Genomic DNA, 19,129 nt, shown 5'->3' with positions numbered 1-19,129 from the left:
AACAAAAAGGTCCGGTACAGGAAATTTTGGATGGAGACCCTCCAATCCATCCTGGAGGCCCTTCAGGTGGATCAGTTCCTAACCTCCTTGGATCTGAAGGAGGCATACCTCCATATCCCAATTCACACCTCTCACTGGAGGTTCCTCAGGTTCTGTTACAACAAATCTCACTTCCAGTTCAGGGCACTCCCATTCGGGCTTACTTCCACCCCACGAGTGTTCACCAAAGTCTTAGTGACGTTGGTGGCGCTTCTGCACCAGGAAGGGATAACCGTCTTTCCTTATCTGGACGACTTGCTAATATGCTCAAAGTCCAGAGAGGAGGCCATCTTACACACATCCAGGGTAATCAATGTCCTAACGGAACACGGTTTCCTTGTGAACACAGAGAAGAGTCATCTAACCCCCACGCAGAGGTTGGAACACTTGGGGGTCATTATAGACACACACCAGAACCGAGTGTTTCTACCATGGGACAAGATCACCAAGATCCAGTCCATGGTGCACTCCACCATCAAATCCACTCGGGGGAAAATAATGACGCTAGCCAAACTCCTAGGCAAGATGGTAGCGTGCCTCAGTTCCGTACCATGGGCCAGGTTCCATCCCAGGCTGCTACAGATGCTGTTACAACCATACCAGGCCCTCATTACGCAGAGCAGGGATGAAACCATTCTTCTTCCCCTAGACTTTCGGCGCTCACTTCTTTGGTGGAGCAAGGCCAGCAACCTCAGCATTCATTATGCTTGGGCTTGTTTTTTATGTATGCTATAGCTTCCCTGCGTATTAAAGCTTGAAATGAACAAACAAGATCATTCAGGGACTTAAGTAGTTCAAAATCTCTTTCCCATAATTAACTTTCAGGGAACTCATATTCTTTCTAGGCCATAAATAGTATTTGGATAATTTCTGGATGAGATTCCCTGGTACATTTAACTTTATTTAATATTTTTAAATTAAAAACAAGTTCATCTTCCCAGTGAGAAGCCTAACAGTTAATGCCTTGTGTGTTTTATTTTTTTAGGATTTAGAGCACCAGAAGTCGCAAGAGGAAATGTTATTTACAATCAGCAAGCTGATGTTTATTCATTTGGCTTGCTCCTGTATGACATTTTAACAGCTGGTGGGAGAATATTAGAAGGCATGAAATTTCCAAATGAGTTTGATGAACTAGCTATCCATGGAAAGTTGCCAGGTAGCCTTCATTTCCTTAATACTTAATTCAGGGACCTGATAGTTGTGGCTGTCTTTGAAATATTTTTCCTCCTAGTAGGAAATCCTACAATAGGAAGAATTGTGTTTTCAGAGAGCTAGAAATCTACTATCTTGAGACACTGAATATGGCCCTGCGGCACTCTTTCAGAATCTCCCTTACTCTTGGAAACTGTCAGTTTGCTTATAAATATTTGTTGTTTTCTGAATTTGCTTGTATGAACGCATTTTAAAGATCTTATGGTCCATGGTGTAGGAAACAGAACAGCACAAACGGACAGTTGTGATGCAGTCGCCTGCTTGAATTCAGTGACCTTTAATTTAAAGATGTTTAATGGAGAAGACTGGGGTTTAGAGACCTGTCTTTTTTTTCTTTATTTGTAATTCTGTATTTCTATATTTGAAATGAATTTATTGACAAATAGCCACTGGCCTCTTGCATTTTTTCTTAAAAGATGACTTCTTAATCATTATAAGTGACACGCCAAATGATCAAGTTGGTATCTCCAACCTCCCTGAGAGACAGCAATATGACCCTGTGGTAAGAGGACACTCCAACCCAGGTCTCCATGCAAAACTTAACAGCTTTGCAAGGTGAATGCTGGATTTGCACTCTGGGAAGAGGTTAAACTCAAACTACTTTTACAAGTAGTCACAAGTTTGCAGAACATGTTTTTTTTCCCCTTCTAAATTTCCATCTGGAAAGGTAGCAGGATGTCAGTTCATGTATGATGGCGTTAGTCAGAAGAACAAAAGTCCCTTACCTGAAACATTCAGAAGCTACATATAGGCAATAAAAACTGCTACCATCTTCTAGATAGATGAGGAGGGTTCCTGTGGGCTAAATTAGTGGATCTGTGCCTTTTATTGGGAGAATTTGTGGTCACAGAAAAAAGAGAAGGAAGATTTGAGGTTTCTTTTGGAAGGTTGAAGTGAGTCCGACCTCAAAGAGGAATTAAGTCAACAAAATGGGGAAGAGAAATCAACTTGAATAGAGCCAGCCCAAGTGTGGTCCTAGTGATGAATTAATAGAGGAGTGTCTGTATCTTAATGTTATCTCTTCTAAACCTCTTTGAAAGAGACAGTTCTCGGAAGGAGAAAGCTGTTAAAAATATGCAGTCCTACAAGATTAATACTTGTCTGTGTAGGGTCTGTCTACCCAACTGACTTCAACCACTTATATTCTAGATCCTGTAAAAGAATACAGCTGCTCTCCCTGGCCAGAAGTTGAAAATTTAATTAAGAAGTGTTTAAAAGAAAATCCCCAGGAAAGACCTACATCTGCCCAGGTATTCTATTTCTGTGCTGTAGGCATATTTAAGCTTCTACTTGCCCCTCAACTCTGAGAATATCACCGTCATTAATGTTGTAAATGCATTTATGATTGGTTACCAGGAGGCTTGTGGGGTGACCTTGGGCCAGTCATACACTCTCAGCCTAGATTATGGTTGTTGTAATGATAAAAAGAAGGAGAAGGTTGTAAGTCACTTTGGGTCATCCTCCCCCCCATTCCCATTCCAAGTACCTGGCAAAGCTGCCCCCGCAACAGTTTGGTAAAGTCTCCATCTGCAGGATGGGTTGATTACAGGGACCAACTCCCAGCAATGTCCCCTCAGATTGGCACCGGCCCAGCCTGGCCACAGGCGCATGGACAAGGGTTTAGGGGGAAAGAAGCCACAAGCTGCTGCACTATCTACTGCAGCTACAAGCCCCTGCTCAGCCATAGGTCACCATGAGCCAGCCGACACAGGGGGATGCAGCAGATGGCCACTGGAACCCCGCAGGCAGATAGAAGCAGAATTTTTTCTGAATGTCCAGCCACTTGGGGACACTGAAGGAACGGTGCACCTGTACGGATGGCTGATCTCTCCCTAGTGCAGTCCCGGGCACCCATCTCACAAAGGGTGGATGCTTCTAGCTCTGAGGACACTTGGCCGCAGGATGAAATAGAGGTGGCTGGAACCTGGTACACCACCCACAGCAACCACATTTTTCATTATGGTAGTCATTTTTGCCAAGGGTGCCAGCCAGAAGCCTGCTGCACACAAGGGCCATGGCACTCATCATCCTTTTTGCTAATGGCCCCCTACAAAGCCCGAACTCCACGGCTTTCTCTCACTGTGTCCCTTCATTAGCATACCCAAATGGATCCAAGATTGCTGGGATCCACTTGGCTCTTCCAGGCCACCGTAGTGCAACCCCCCCCCCCAAAAAAAAATTGACCAGCATTGTTTTCCAGCACTGAAAGACAGCTCTCCAGTGCAAATTCTGGCAGCGAGGCACTTCTAGCAGATGATGCCACCCGCTTAACCCCCACATGAGCAAAACAGGGCAGACAGGGTCGATCTATGTTCCATGAACCAAGTGTCCACCTTGGCATCTGCTTGACAGGAGCCTGCTCCTACGGGGAAATGAGTTCAAGGATTGTTTGGATATCCACTCCCCTCAGATATGCCGGAGTAAGGGGCAGTCGGCTCCTTAAGCCCATTCGCCCCCAGGATTGTGCTGATAGTGATTTACAGTGGTTTAAACGTTAAAAACATCCAACATTTAAAGCTATATTCACCATTTATTTAAAGTAGGATAGCAATTTAAAATTAGTACTGTGAAAGAGTAAAATAATGCAAAGCTATTAGAGGTCACTAAATTGCTGCTTCAGAATCAGCATTAAATATTTTCCTACACAAAACAATGTTTTCATGTTAATGGTAGAGTGTTCATTAATGCATGGTGGATCTCTTCATATTGTAATGCAGAATGCATTTCATGTAAAGAACTTCAGCAAGAGATGTTACTTACTCTTGCATCTGATGTGATGTTTCTGCAGGTTTTTGAGATTTTGAATTCTGCAGAACTTGTCTGCTTGATGAGATACATCTCACTACCCTCTGCCTCTATTTCTGAGTGTATGGTTGCTACAAATCAAAGCTGTAAGAAGACAGGAGTCTGGATAGGTAGTGGAAACTCAGAAGCGTGGCAGCTCTCATTCATTGACTTAAGTACGGATGGGAATACTTGTCAGGTAGGTGTCGACAAAGGGATTTACCAGAACACTTCAGGAGATTTGTCATTTAGCTGAATGCCTTACTAGAGTCCAGAAGGACACATTTATCATGAACTGTATGTTTTAACACAAAAGAGTTATAATTTATAATGACAAGGCTGTTGGGAATAAGTCTTGTAAATTCGTAGTACCAAGATCTCAATTATAACTTTGTATTCATTTTTTTATTCCAGCGAGCTGAAATAAAAAGGCAATTTTAGAAACTAATTTTGCCTGAACCGTGGGATCAAAATATAATACATAAGCTGAAAATATTCTCCTGATTAAGTTTCAGCAATGGAATTGTTCAATCACAAATTTTATGTATTGCCAGAGAGAGAAGCTAATTTGACTGTAGGCATTTTATTTTAGTTTGTCACAGGTTTTATAGTAGAAGATATGTTTTAAGCGCACACATTTGTTAGCAGCTCATTTTCCAATCTTTTCTGGTTTCTTGTTCAGCTCTGTTAGGCATCAAGTTCTATCATTTCAGATGTACTAGCTATGTCTGGATATGGCATGATGTTAGGAGGAAGCTACACACAAATGCATGCAATGAAGTCTAACATTTTGAGCAGCAGGGGAGAAGGGGAGTGCTGAACTATTTGTCTGCCTGCAGTTTTTCCCTGCTTACCCACACGCATATAAAAACTGAGGTTTTAGGTGACTGTCTAAATATTCTTCTGAAACCTGGGGTGGGGGGTGGGAAGTGTCTTAGAGATTGTTTTAAGTGGAAAAGAATTATTGAGGCATCTATCTGCGTAACCCTTTCCTTTGAAGTTTTCTCTCCGCTTAAAATAATGTCCCAGCTATATAAAAAAATCTATCATTTCCTCCACACACACATTCTTTGGTGAGAAAGAAACATCCACATGTGATGGTTACCTACTGAATTTGGAAAGATCAAGGAGTCAATCAAATGAATCCTGAAAATTTCAGTTAAAGTGGGAGGGGAAATATTAGGTCTAATAAAGTCTAGAAGGATTATTTTGGTGTTTTGTATTTATTACATATAGTAGCCGTGAAAGGATTAAATTATAAAAGAATAAATAGAATTCTGTCAAAGTGTTTTATTTATTTATTTATTTATTTATTTATTAGGCTCATAACCCGCCCTCCCCAGCAAGCTGGCTCAGGGCGGGTAACATCATTTAAAAACACAAACATTCAGTATATATAATCATTAATAAAGCCAAACAATAAAACTCTAAAACCCTAAAATAATGGTGCTCTAAATCCTGTAGGCACCATACAGGTAACAACCCTTCACTCTATATTATTCCCATTCAAGGGAGGGAAGAGGGAAGAGGCCAGTAAAGGTGATATAAGCGGCTGTCCTCGATTGTAGGCCTGGTAGAAGTGCTCTGTCCACTACTTTCAGATCATCTTTTTTGTAATCTAGGGCATCACAGATTCTAGAATATTGTGCTTGGTCCTGGTGACGCTTCCTACAGAAAAGGAAAACTGGATTGTAGCGGGAACGCAATCTGGTTCTTTGTGGGCCTTTCATACACAAGATGAGAAGCACAAGCATCAGTTGCAGAAGATGTCAGATTCTGTCACGTGCCTTTACTGCAACTCTTTTTCAAAGCAAAGGTACCACTGGATTTATGTGGGGATTAAGCTTTGTAAATCATTATTGTTTAGGGCAGTTTTTCAGAATAGTACAAAAAATATATACCACCCTGCATAGAATGTTATATATTTGTGCACTCTTTTAGTGCATACGACTCTGTCTGAAGAGGTTTCTGTTGTGTTTATTGTGTTGCATGATGCATTTATATACTTCCCTTTTTTTTTTTTTTTTTGTTTCAGCAAGCAGAAGAATTTCTTTTTAGTGGGTACTGCTGATGGACAACTGGCGATTTTTGAAGACAGAGCAGTAAAGGTACAGATGCAGTTGCTTCTTTCAACAATTATATAATAATGAAACACCGATGGTATATCACTGTAATGCATTTCACTTTCTCATGTGTGTGGAAAGGTGCCTTTACTTTTTCCTTTTATCATTTTATTCAGTTATACAATGAGAATATGGGAAAATGAAAAAAGTATTTCATTTGAATGTGTTATCAATAGATATTTCTCTTCAGGACTTCTCCTTTATAGTGCCTGAAAGTTGGCGTCCTTTTGACCTCTAAAGCCACACTGTTCCCACTATCACTGGCTAGCTTTAGGTATTTTGTTTATGTTATTTATAGTCCGCCTTTCTCACTGGGACTGAAGGCAGATAACACAGAGTGAGTCAATGCAATCAACAAGATAGGACATCCAGTAAACGATGAAATAGGATTTGGGTTGTAGAACCAACCAGAAGTCTAAAAAAAAGAACTGAAGCGAAGCATAAGTGTTAACATGACACATTAAAGGATGCAAAATTACATAGTGGGATACAAGTTGCAGCAAACTGTATACAGTAGTATAGACCACAGTCCCTATTAATTTGTCCAAGTAACTTTGTGAATCATTTTGTACAGTGCTAACCTATTGCCTGTGTAGAAAAGCCCTCTAGAATAATTCAGTTTTTCATAGCTTACAGAAAGCAATGAGAGTGGGAGCCTTCCTGACCTCCTCAGGCAGACCATTTCACAAAGCCAGGGGGCCACAACAGAGAAGGAACATGTACGGGCAGTTAATTTTTGCCTGTTTGTAGGTTGGCACCTGAAGTGTAACAGTGTGTGGAGCCTTCAAGCCGTTTGATTTGTTTGAAATGCCTGTGGTATTAGAAACCATGTGCACTGTTGATAACAGAACATGTTGGCTGTTTCCTATGGAAAATACTTCTGTGGTGCCTTGGACAGCATCAGGTGTTGGACTTTTTCTGTACTGCAGAAGAATTTAGCAAGTGGCCAGGTTGAGATGAGTAGAGAAGAGGCAAATTATACTATGCTTCAATCCAGGTTTGTACATCAGTGCCTCCCAGTAAGAAACTGCACTTACGTTAGACAGGAGCCTCAGAACCTGAGTACAGCGCAGGACTCCCCGTACCCTGCAATCTGGCAGAGCACCAAGAGAGACATCTGGGAGCAGGAGCAGGGTTTCAGGAGCTGGTCACTGTACTATTCTCTCCAGGATCAGAGGAGCATGCCTGTTGTATTGGGTACAGTGGAACACAGGCAGGATGGTGCTGCTGCAGTCTTCTTGTTTGGGGGCTTCCTGGAGGCACTGGTTGGCCATTGTGTGAGCAGACTGCTGGACTTGATGGGCCTTGGCCTGATCCAGCATGGCTTTTCTCATGTTCTTATGTTCTTACCTGTATGCCAGTTGTGGTCTCTTGAAAAACTCATTGGGTGTTCAGTTGGTGGTTTGAGATTTTTCCCACTCATCTGCTGTTCTGTTGTTTCAGTGTAAGGGTGCTGCACCTTTGAAGGTATTGCTGGTTGGGAACATCAGCACTCCACTTGTGTGTTTAAGTGAATCTAATTACCCATCTGAAAAAAACGTCATCTGGGGAGGCTGCGGGACAAGGATCATCTCACTGTCCAGTGACTTATCTGTTCAAAAACTCATTGAGACAAAGACAAGCCAACTGCAAGTTGCTTCTTTATTTTAATAGACTAATATGTTTTTCTTTCTTGTGATTGGCTTTTTCATGGGTTTTTTGGGGGGATGCAGGGGGGAGAGGCTACTGATCTTCTTGATAATGATCTTAGCTGCGTATTGTTGTTAGCAGCAGGTGGGTGGAGGACAATCAGTTTTCTGTCGCTTTTTTTAAAAATCCCTTATCCAGTTGCAAAATATAATGTAGCAAGATAAACAGATCTGTTAATAGTTTTCAAACAAATGCTAACTGGCTCACACTCATTTGAGCAAGGTCAAGGTACCTACATACTCGCATACATGTTTTGCAGAGTTCACATGTACTTGTACATATATCACAGAGCTTGGATTCACTGGTAATTTCGGCAGATGGAAAGTATTTCTATCTGCATAGATTGACTTTCTTTCTTTTCCCCCAACTGCAGTACTAACTGTCCCCCAGTGCTGCTGTTGGGGGACAGAGGACCCTCAGGAGTAGCATGAAGGGGAGTTGGAGGTCTGCCACAGGAGGGCAGAGGACCTGGAGGAATTTTCCTCACTTATGTCCATTCGTTAATTGTTAAGTGCAGGGGTGGGGGGAAATTAACACTCTGCATCTTCAGGATCAGTAACATCCAGCTCAGTAATGTCCGCTTCTAGCAATCTTTGGAGAAACGGCATAAGTAAATTACTCAAACTTGCTTCAAACGGGTGTTAAAGGAAAATCTTCCACCTGACTTTACATGCCCACTCCCAACTCTGTAAAGATGGCTTTTTATGTTTTCTTGGATTTCAGACCCACTTGGATCCAAATTAAAATATACCTCTGTAACTGCCATTAATATTGGATGCATTCCAAACAGCTCCACTGCCACGCACATAGGGAAGGTCTCTGCCTCTCACCCCGTTTGTGCTATGTGGCAGGTGACAGTTGAGAGTGCCCTGATCCTTTGATTGGCTCTTCAGGGCTGCAGTGTACATGCAGAATGCCAGAGCCACTGTTTTAGGGCTCAGCCACTGACTGCACCCCATTGAGCTTTGTCAGAGGTGTTCACATGCTCAAAGGTTTCGTCATTTACGTGATATGATTATATTGAGTCTCTGTATCTCCTGATTTTTCTTCTTCTCAGATTGTGCCACAAATCTTACAGTGATGCCAATATTATTTCAATAGCAGTAGACAAATCAATCTACTTGGCAAAGAAGAATAGTTATTTTGTAGAAATTTGGGATAAGAAAACCGAGAAGCTTTGTGAACTAATAGACTGTGTACATTTTCTAAAGTAAGTTTTTTGATTATATATAGGGAGAGCTGCCTCTGGGGTGCGGGAAAGGGGTAATGGCCAAGCTGTGTTTAAAATGAAATGCTAGTGCTGAGGGAGCAAAACAACCCTGTCAGCCTGGGTAGGGATTTTTTGGTTACCGCCAGCAAAACAAGGTCAGCAGCAGCTAAAGAGACCATGAGCCCAGCATGCACCAGTAGAATCTTTTTTCTCTTTGCTGCTTTTTCTCCTCTGGCCTCTCATTTTCTCCTGGTTCCTTGACTGGTTTGTAAGGGGACTCAGTCTTCATTAAGAAATAAGTACTGTATTTTTCGCTCCATAGGATGCACCGCTCCATAAGACACACCTAGTTTTTAGAGGAGGAAAACAAGAAAAAATCTTGTTTTCCTCCTCTAAAAACTTGTCTTATGGAGCGAATGCCGGCTGGGCGCATGCGCGTCGGGACGGCGCGAGCCGGCTTTCCCCGCCCCGACGGCCAGCTGGCAGGCGGGGCTGCACAGAGCCAGCTCACGTCGTTCCAGCGCACCCAGCCGGCTCTGTGCTCCCCGCCCGCCTGCCAGCTGGCCGTCGGGGCGGGGAAAGCCGCCAGCTGGGAGGCGGGCGGGGCGCACATAGCCGGCTGGGTGCGCTGGAACGACGCGAGCTGGCTTTCCCCGCCCCGACGGCCAGCTGGGAGGCGGGCGGGGCACACAGAGCCGGCTGGGCGCGCTGGAACAGGGCGCACAGAGCCGGCTCGTGTCATTCCAGCGCGCCCAGCTGGCTCTGTGTGCACATTCGCTCCATAAGACGCACAGACATTTCCCCTCACTTTTGAGGAGGAAAAAAGTGCGTCTTATGGAGCGAAAAATACGGTATATCATTATGAATTGCTTGTTTAAAAAATTAATAATATAGCTCAAACAACTTAAACTAGTCATACAAAACCCTCTAATTCAGAATCAAGAGTTTTGGTTCTTTAGGATTAATCAGATGAATTTTGTTAGCAGCCCCTTGTTCTTCTGCTGGATGTAAACATCTAACGAGAATGGGATAAATCTGTCTGGTTTAAAGTGTTACTTTCCTGTAACAGAACAGTGGCTGTGCTAACAAGACCTCTGCTGAGTATCCTGTCTCTGACAGTGTTAAATACACAGTGCTTGAAAGAAGCTGTGTTAGATGAAAAAGGTACTTTAAAAAACTATAAAATGCCTCCCTGTTTTGGTTTAGAGAGGAGGTGCCAAAGCTGAATAAAGAATCCAAACAAAACCTTGCCTATCCTGGAAGAGTGAAGAGTATCTGTTTGCAGAGGAATACAGCCCTGTGGATTGGCACAGGGGGAGGGCATATCCTGCTGCTTGACCTCTCCACACGCCTCCCCATAAGAATCATAAGCGATTTCTGCGATTCTGTGAGACTCATGACCACAGCCCAGCTAGGTAAGTGCAGCAGCTGCTGACAAAATCGTCATGGTGCCTGAGAATAGGACAGCTGTGTAGTGCAATCCTAAACAGAGTAACACCCTTCTGAGTCCTTTGGCTTCAAGCTCTCCACTTAGGTCTGCACTGTTACTCTTGTTTGTTTGTAATCTCAGGGCCAGAAGTTTAAAACCCTCAAGAACCCAGAGAAAGGTTACACAAACACGTGCTTTCCATGTTCACTTTATTGTTCAGGATTATTGTTGAAGATGCAGTGCATTTAATGCTAACTTTTAAAAATTATTTTAAGCATTTGTTAAAAAGAGAAGCAACCATAAACTTCATTATCGGTATGCCAAGCCTTGATACACATTGTGATTATAAAATTCTTTTAGTAGGATACCAAGAGGAAGTAATTAAGATATCAGATTACTTGTTGCTAGTGGGTTTATGTACAGTTAAACTGAACATAGCCTCTAGTTTAGAGGGGAAAAACACACAGCCTGGCTACTATAATTTTTGAATGGTTTAGAACAGGGGTGTCAAACTCAATTGTTACGAGGGCCAGATATGACATAAATGTAACTTGGTCGGGCCGGGCCATGCCAGCCCAGATCAAGAGTAGGGGTGTGGCTGCCATGGCTGGCTCGCGGGCCAGATAAGAGTTCTCAAGGGGCCGAATGCGGCCCACTGGCCTTATGTTTGACACCCCTGGTTTAGAAGGTGAGGAATGTGACATTGCTTACAACATTTTCTTCATCTTCGTGGCTTCTGTGCAGTCCCACATGGGACCACTCATGTGCAGGCTAGCTGTGGAGATAAAGTTTCTGAGGATTCTGGCACTTTCCAAGGTGCTCATAGGGTTCCCTTTCCCCTATGACACATGCTGGAGTTTCCTGCCCAAATGGGCATGTTACGGAGGTAGGGAAAGCACACCATCATCAGTCCTTCCTTCTTTCCCACTTTCCTAGTTTGTTTACCTCAGTGTTCCTGCTTTGCTCGGAAGTAATTTTGTTGTTGTTGTTGGAAAATGGCACTTTTCAAAAAATGCTCAGTGTGTGGCAGCAAAATGGCCCAATCCAAAGACCACTAATGTGTCTAATGTGTTTGGGAGAGTTCCATAATGTCAGCGCCTGCTCAATTTGTCACCAGTTGGCACCTAAAGCCCCAAAGGGGCTAAGAATGGCAAATTTCAATGCGATCATGGGGTGATACCAGATATTTTTTGTGGGTTCACATTTCCCAATACAGAGATCTTCTGCCTGAGGGCAAAAAAGACTCTGGTCAAGGTTATTCAGGCAGAAGGGGTCAATCTAGGCAAGCAGCAGTTAAATGTTGCAAGGCATATTGCTGAATGTTGGTTGATATAGCCTCAGCCATCATCCTCAGGTGCCACTCCTGGCTGCGTTTGATGGCCCGACCAAACAACACGCAGGCTAAAGAAGAAAATCTCCCCTTTGAAGAATTTTTTTAGTGCACTGACAGATGTTGTGTTAGATAGAATGCAGAAAAACAAGATCACCACTAAGACCCTCAGGATCATAGGTCCCCCCCACCCAGATCTATAAGACCAGGTATTTCCCTAGGCATGTGTCTCAGTCTCAGTACCACAGGCCATATAGGTCCCGGCCACCATCACAAAATGCACCCTTTCATCCTCATTGTGGGTCCCACCAACAGGAGAAGAAGAAAGGAGTTGATTTTACACATTTCCTCCTATTTCTGTCCTAAGCAGAGTAATTGCCAGGCTGAGGGCACAGCATACCTTTAGGGCCTAATTGGGTACGACTCTTTAGAATCTGTTGAAGGGCATGTCCGTTCCATTTCCCAATGAAGACCACCTGATCCATATATGTCATCTCTGCCACCACAATGTCCAGTCACTGCATCTCGCAGTCTGGTTGGTGACGCTGCAGTAACCTGGTCTGACAGGGTGGTGGAGGAGCTCATCTCCTCACTGAGACTATTGTCTATTATCATATCCCCTCTATTGTCTATTATCATATCCCCTCTCAGTCTTCTCCTCTTCAGGCTCCTCTTCTTTGAAAGTAGACTGTCCTTGGCGGGGCAAGGCTCATTCAGTTAGAGCTCTGTGTTCCTCAGTTGTGTTTCTGGGTAGAGTGTACTTAGAAAACATCTGCAAGGTGGCGACATGGTCCTCACCCTTCATCAAGCAGTGTTCCATTGACATGGACTCCAGGAGCAACATGGCTGTGGGAAAAGCAGTGCTAGATTCTGCTGAGTGCTAGATTCTGCTGAGTAGCCCACACCCACCTCCTTGGTGAGCTTGCTAGCTTCCCAGTGTGGGATTGCACAGAGGCCATGAAGATGAAGACAAGGTGGCACTTACCTGTAACTGTTGTTCATTGAGTGGTCTTCTGTGCAGACCCACATTCCTTCCCTCCTTTCCCCACTGTGGGCTCCTCTGCTGGGAGACCTTCTCCTCTCCATGTAACATTGTTGCATTTCCACCAACCTCCTGGGATTTCCTCAGCTTTACTGCAATTTCCCCCAAATTTCCTTTGATACAATCTTTCCTGCGAGGTCATCCCCAAAATGGGTTTGAGAAAATGTGGAAGGGACAGTGCAGATTTCCTCACTTCCTACATCTAGCACAATTTCCCCTCCTGCCCACCACTGCCTTCCCCTGGTGAGCTTTTGTCTGGTTATACTATAAAATTATACTGACTAATGATAATTTATTTTAAAAAGGTAACGGGGGGGGGGAGGCAATGGTGGGCAGGAAAGGAGAGCACCAAGCAAGTTCTGAAGAAGTAGCAGAAATGCATTTGCAACAGTAATCAGAGCAGAGCGGAGAATAATCATAGTGTGAAAGCAGCCAGAGTGGAATCTGGCTCATGAAAGCGTACACCACAATAAATTGGTAAAGTCTTTAAGGGGCCACAAGATTCCTTGTTATTTTGGCTGCTGCAGCTGTCCTTCTAGACACCTAATATGTTGAACCGGCTCTGACCTATTTTTCTTTTTTAAAAATCTTAATTCTTAAAACTTCACTTACTCCAAAATTTTCAGGGGAAAAATCATTATTTTATGCAGAGGGCACATACTCTGCATGTTCTGAAGTTTACAGCCTGTCCCTTGATTAATACCAGTTCATCCATCCTCTCATTTTTCCTTTTATAAGTTTTCTTCAGTAGATGTTTCAGTTGCAAGGAAAAATGCATGGTCCTTAAAACCAGACAAAGTAAGCCCAAGGCCTTATAAATCATTCTTCTGTGATGGAAAAATAAATTAGGAGACAGTAAGTACCTCAGCAGGAGGAAGCAGAGGAAGATATTATGGCACGACACTGAGTTTGATTTAATATTTGCTTTGATGAAAACTGATAGACTAAATTGACTGAGAATGTTTTGTTGGTGAGAGGTCGCCCACCCATTGCTGATTTTAGGAATATGTTTTTAAGGCCTCTCCCAGTAATCTGCCCCTGGTGATGCAGTTGGTTTCAGACCATGTTAATGAAACACCATGAAACAGAACAAGTGAAGTGATCGTTTTGGGTCCGATTAGATAGGAGCTTCATGTGGCCAGCATCAAAGTTGAGAGCGTTTTTGCCTGGCGCTCATCCACCCACACGAGTACAGCATTTGCCAGCCTTCTTGGCCCAGGCTGCAGTGAAAGTAGCATGTAGTCATTACACCCTCAAGGGTGCAGCCTAGCACACTTACTTGGAAGTAGGTTCTGTTGAAATCGGTGGGCTTGCCATGAAATGTATAAATCAGCCTCCCATGTGTGCACATGCCCAGTGAGATACACCGACAAATGTAGATAGATACAGGCCACCATATGTTTATCACAAATGTTTCACCAGTCCTCAGAAATGTTTAGGGACTTGTAAGTCTGCTGCTGTTGGTCTGGGGTTCTGTGGCCATTTATGCATGGGAGGTTTGCTTTGGATTTGCCGCAAACTGGATGCACATTTTCCCCTTCCAATTCTCAAAAACTTAAAAATAAGCCCCCCCTGCAGAGTTCTGAGAATTTGGATGAGGAAAATGTGGTAGATTTATCAGCTTATTTATTTATCTAGCTATCAGCTTTTGTTAGCTTCAGAACTGTTATTTTTCTAGGTCTTTTTAACTGCAAGCAAATTTTCTATTGGCTTCCCTCAAACCAAAGTGAGGGCTGCCTGAGGTACTTAGTCACTGCAACTTTGAAAGATGGGTAGAAGTTATTAAATATCAAAGAGATTCAGCTTCAAGTTAAAACAAATATAACTGAAACCCACAAGTACTAGCGAGGCAAACAGCAGCTTCAGGCAGGCAATTTTCTTCAGGAATACAGGGCAGGGTGGATGATGATTAAGTATTGCCACCTCTTCAGTGCTCAGATCAAATTCAGTACCATACGCAGCTACTGTAAAGTGAAACTAGAAATTTGGAGAGCTGCATCATTCTTGTGTAGCTTGACCCTGACATCCTTGATTTTTTTAAAAAATAAAATTACTAGGAGACACCCAGCTGGTGTGAGATTGCTTTTATTTGCACAGAGGGACTTTTCTGTGTCCCCTCCCCCCTTCCCTTTGCAATATCCTGGGTTCACCGAACATTGGGGAGCCATCTGCAGCAACTTCCGGGGTGGGTTGAGAAGGGGCTACAGCTGTAGGGAGGGGGAATCGACAACACCATATTTTCACATAGATGTGCTTTGCACTTATACAGTGTGTGGGTTTGATCAGTGCGATATTAATACTAATATAATTAACTTGTCTAGAAATGTATATCAGGTTTATCCTTATAAAAATCAAATGAAAGTATAAGAACATTGCATTAGTTTTTACTTTATTATTTCTCCTCTGTCAAAAGGCAGTCTCAAGAATGTTGTTCTGGTTTTGGGCTGCTGCTATAGATGTGGTAAAGACAACAAATTCAACACGGGTAAGCACTAGACAAATTATCATATAGCGAATGCTCCCCTTCTCTTGTTTGGGTATCGCCATTGCTTCTCCATCACCATTTTGCTTAAAAAGGTGGTGAGAAACATTAGAAGTGCAGTCCATTTCACTGAATAAAAGTTCTCAATTATATTTGTTTAAAGGTTTCCATGTATCCAAACTCCTAGCATACTGAATAATATGTTAATGAATTGCAGAAGTGCAGCTTTAATTGCAGATTGAAGAATCCCTCAAATCAGTTGTTGGGGTGATTGTAGGTATTAACAAGTGGGGCCCATGCGACTCCTAGGAGGGGGATCCCATCCTACCCCCTACCCCAACCACTTGCTAGACAGCTCACTGTTTCTCCCTCCCTTCACCCAGGGGGGAGAATTTCGCTCTCCCATCTCCCTCCCTGGGTCTGACAGTGAAAGGAGGATTGGAGACAGATCCTCCTCATCCACCTGCCCTCCTCCAGTGTCTTTGCTTCAGTGGCAGTTTGGGGTGTGTGCCAGAGGTTCACCTGACCAGCCTGCATGATTCAGGGAGGGTTCCTCAGCAGTGGGAAGGGAGGAGGAGGCTCCCAGGAGACTGTTGTCTACACAACAGCAGACAACTTCCCTCTCTTTTGAGATTTTTTGGAAACCTACCCCCACTTTAAGGTTTCAGATTTTTCTGCAAACCTGGGGGGCGGGGGTCCCCCAAGTTTGGAGGGAAATCTCTCATCTGTCATTGTGGCCCCAGTTCGTGAATTTCAGTATCAGCAGGTGGGACTATGTTGAGAATTATATGTTATTATATATATTGATGTACAAAGCTGTCTTATTCTAAGTCAGATCATTTTGTTATTCTAGCCCATGAATGTCTACTGTGATCAGCAGCATCTTTGCTGCTGTTGTTGTTTTGCCGGGGGAGGGGGGGAAGTCCCAAACTAGTTATCTGAGTTCCTGAAAATACTGAGCTTTGTACCTGGGATCTTGTACATACAAACCATGTGCTTAAAATTAGGGCTCATCCCTTTAAACGGCTGTATCTACCTGGTTGCAATCTAGGGACCTTTGTTATGTGATGTGAGTACAATAACAACTATGCTATGGACACAGCAGACCTCATATGTGCCAGATTTTCTTTCCCTGACCAGATTTCATGACACACAAGAGTTTCACCTATAGTGTACCTTATGTTTTTACTCCACCCATTCCCCAAGAAATTCAATGTTTACACAATTCTCAGTATCCTGACAATCACACTGTAAGGTAGATCAGGTTTACAGAATCAAATAAAATGATTATCTGTAGATGAGTTCATGTGCTTTACTGTTTAGTACACACTCAAGCAGCAACAGAATCAGCAGTGATATCTATGTTTATTGTGTCTGTTACAGTTCTTGCACTTCTGTTTCTAAAATGAATTCACACAATGAAAAGTGTGGCTGATATTTTTTCTGACCAATTGTCTTTCTAACTTCTTCCGCAGGATTGCAGACATGTGTATCGGTATGGGACATTAACCTGCCACATGAAGTACAAAACCTGAGAAAACACATTGAGATAAGACAAGAGTTAGCAGAAAAAATGAGGGGTTTGTCTTTGGATTAAGTGGCAAAGCAAAGAGACATCCTGTTAGCTGTCCATTTGTTTTATGGAGGCTTGTTGCGGCAGGGTGCGTGCATGTGTCTCTGTTCTAACTCCACTGGAATGTACAGTGGAAATTCTCAGTAGAATGTACCTATTTTGTTTAAAATGCTCAAACTATATTAGTGGCAGGGCAGTGTAATAATTTCCCAGTGCCGCTATCTTTTTGGGAGGGAGCCAAACTGCTTATAATATTATTACCGAATTCCTTTAACCAGCTTAATGTTGTCAGTTATGACACTCCATGTTTGTAGTAGCCAATTGTTCGGTTTTATATAATGTATTTTGTACATACACACAGGCACTTACTTGTAGCTTTTTTTGAACTAGAGCTTCATGGTTATTTAAATAGAAGATGTCAGGCAGGTCTGTTTTCTTACTAAAGCTAAATATTTTAGCATGTTAAATGCTCTCATTGAATGTTTTGGTGCTTGAAATGGGAAAGATAAGCCACCGGCGAGTTTGCACTATAGTTGGGCAAGTAAACCACAAAACAGCGGAAACCACTCATGCGCACGTACAATTTTGTTAATTCATTTTGCAGAGCTGAGTACAGATACCGCTGTAAACAGAATCAGTTAATATAGGTAAGATTGGCAGCTGTTTTTGGCGTGACTCGAGTTTTAAGCACCTGCAGTATAATCCCTCGACAGAATTTAGCCATACCTAGGTATTTTATCACCTGAAACCTGGCCTCCCCTGATTACTTACAAGATGTCCTTTCTGCTTTCACACTGCCACTTCGTTAGCATACTCAGGCTTACAGAACAAAGAGGTGTTTAAATATCTCATGTGTACTCCAGTGCCACGTGCATTGTGACAATCTGGAGTCACAAGGAGAAGTGTGTTTTTTTTACAGAATCTAACTGCAGCCTTGCTCAGTGAGGTATTGCCAAAGAGTCCTTGGATAGCTGACAGTTTTGAATAACTCTTCTCTCTCAGTACAGGATTAATGCTGGAGCTCCTGAAGAAGAGTTCACCCATTTTTGTCTGTCTGGTGTGACGACTGCATATAGAATCATGGTTGGGCAGCTCCCATTTAACTTGTTCTTGTTGTGAGTCTGCTGCAGACGTTATATTTATATTGGAGTTTATAACTTTAAAACTATATATTGTTATTAAAAAAATAAACGTTTTGTATCTTTTGCACAAACCAATTGTTTTGTAAATCATTTGAGATGTGGACAAGTGTTCTGCGTTATGATTTTAAGTGCAGTGAAACTTCAATGTCGCAACATTCTCGGTAATGCAGATTGCTGAGTGGATTGACGGTGAAATTCTTAGGGGCCAACGAGGGGTTTCTAATCCCAATGGTTCACTCAGAGGTAGTAAAAATTTTAAGACAACTGTATTATGCCATGGCCTAAGAACCCTTCCTAATTACAAAGTTACAAAGTATTCTTCTGAGACCCACCGCTCTGAATACATGTACTTATACTTCGTTTTACATCACTGTTACATTGTCTCTTCCATCACTAATACGGGATGGCAACACAATACATCCAGTCATCTACCAAAGCCCACTTTCATAGGTAATGGTCTACTACACATGTCTAAAACTAGTTTTTCTTTATACTATGGCCTTGGCTACTGATGCTACCTATGTTTTTGTTTTGATTAAGTTTTCTTCTTTAACATAGTGGTGCTTTATTCCGCTTGGCTACTGATAAGCAGCTATGCTCAGCCAGCTGGTTGTTATTCTGCTAACTCCTCAGGTACAAAAGTTCATTCTTAGCTCCAAGGAAGATAAAAAATGGCATCAGTCATGCTAATAGGTAAATTTCCCTTCAAGATGTGTATGAATCACTTTGAACACTCAAAGTTATAGTAATAGCTTGTCACGTCAGCTTTTCTCACAGAGGTAAACAATGATAAACCATTGGGGTATTATATATATCCCTTGTTCATATCTTATTCTTAAGAACTGTATAATTAAACCAATGATGGGTTCCACTGAATCATATATTTTATGTTGCTCATGAAGGGCTTGAGGTGATCCAAGGTCATCACTTCTTGAAACTTTAAGACTGGAAGAGGCTTTGTCATTCAGCCTGTCCCACCACAGTATTGCTTTTGGCTGAGATCGTCTCTGATTGGAGCAATATGACACAACCCTGCTCCATCCCCTGGACCATTTCAGTTGTGAGCAAAGCTGA

General features: G+C 42.7%; 1 protein-coding gene across 1 annotated transcript in view; it reads left to right on the top strand.

Moving 5' to 3' along the window:
- LRRK2 (leucine rich repeat kinase 2) overlaps window positions 1-16,950 on the top strand; it is an 87,001-nt gene extending 70,051 nt beyond the window's left edge. Inside the window, exons 41-50 of the mRNA XM_056847254.1 lie at window positions 1,025-1,195; window positions 2,401-2,501; window positions 4,040-4,234; window positions 5,658-5,851; window positions 6,071-6,143; window positions 7,602-7,786; window positions 8,905-9,057; window positions 10,264-10,472; window positions 15,272-15,343; window positions 16,816-16,950. Coding sequence (XP_056703232.1) covers window positions 1,025-1,195; window positions 2,401-2,501; window positions 4,040-4,234; window positions 5,658-5,851; window positions 6,071-6,143; window positions 7,602-7,786; window positions 8,905-9,057; window positions 10,264-10,472; window positions 15,272-15,343; window positions 16,816-16,937 — 1,475 coding nt within the window. The 3' untranslated portion in view covers window positions 16,938-16,950. The remainder of the gene's footprint in view (window positions 1-1,024; window positions 1,196-2,400; window positions 2,502-4,039; window positions 4,235-5,657; window positions 5,852-6,070; window positions 6,144-7,601; window positions 7,787-8,904; window positions 9,058-10,263; window positions 10,473-15,271; window positions 15,344-16,815) is intronic.
- The last annotated feature ends 2,179 nt before the right edge of the window (window positions 16,951-19,129 follow it).

Source organism: Euleptes europaea, chromosome 3 (assembly GCF_029931775.1).
Source record: "Euleptes europaea isolate rEulEur1 chromosome 3, rEulEur1.hap1, whole genome shotgun sequence".
Classification (NCBI taxonomy): Eukaryota; Metazoa; Chordata; class Lepidosauria; order Squamata; family Sphaerodactylidae; genus Euleptes; species Euleptes europaea.
Note: the sequence above shows the minus strand (reverse complement) of the source record. Positions and strands in the feature narration are given on the sequence as shown.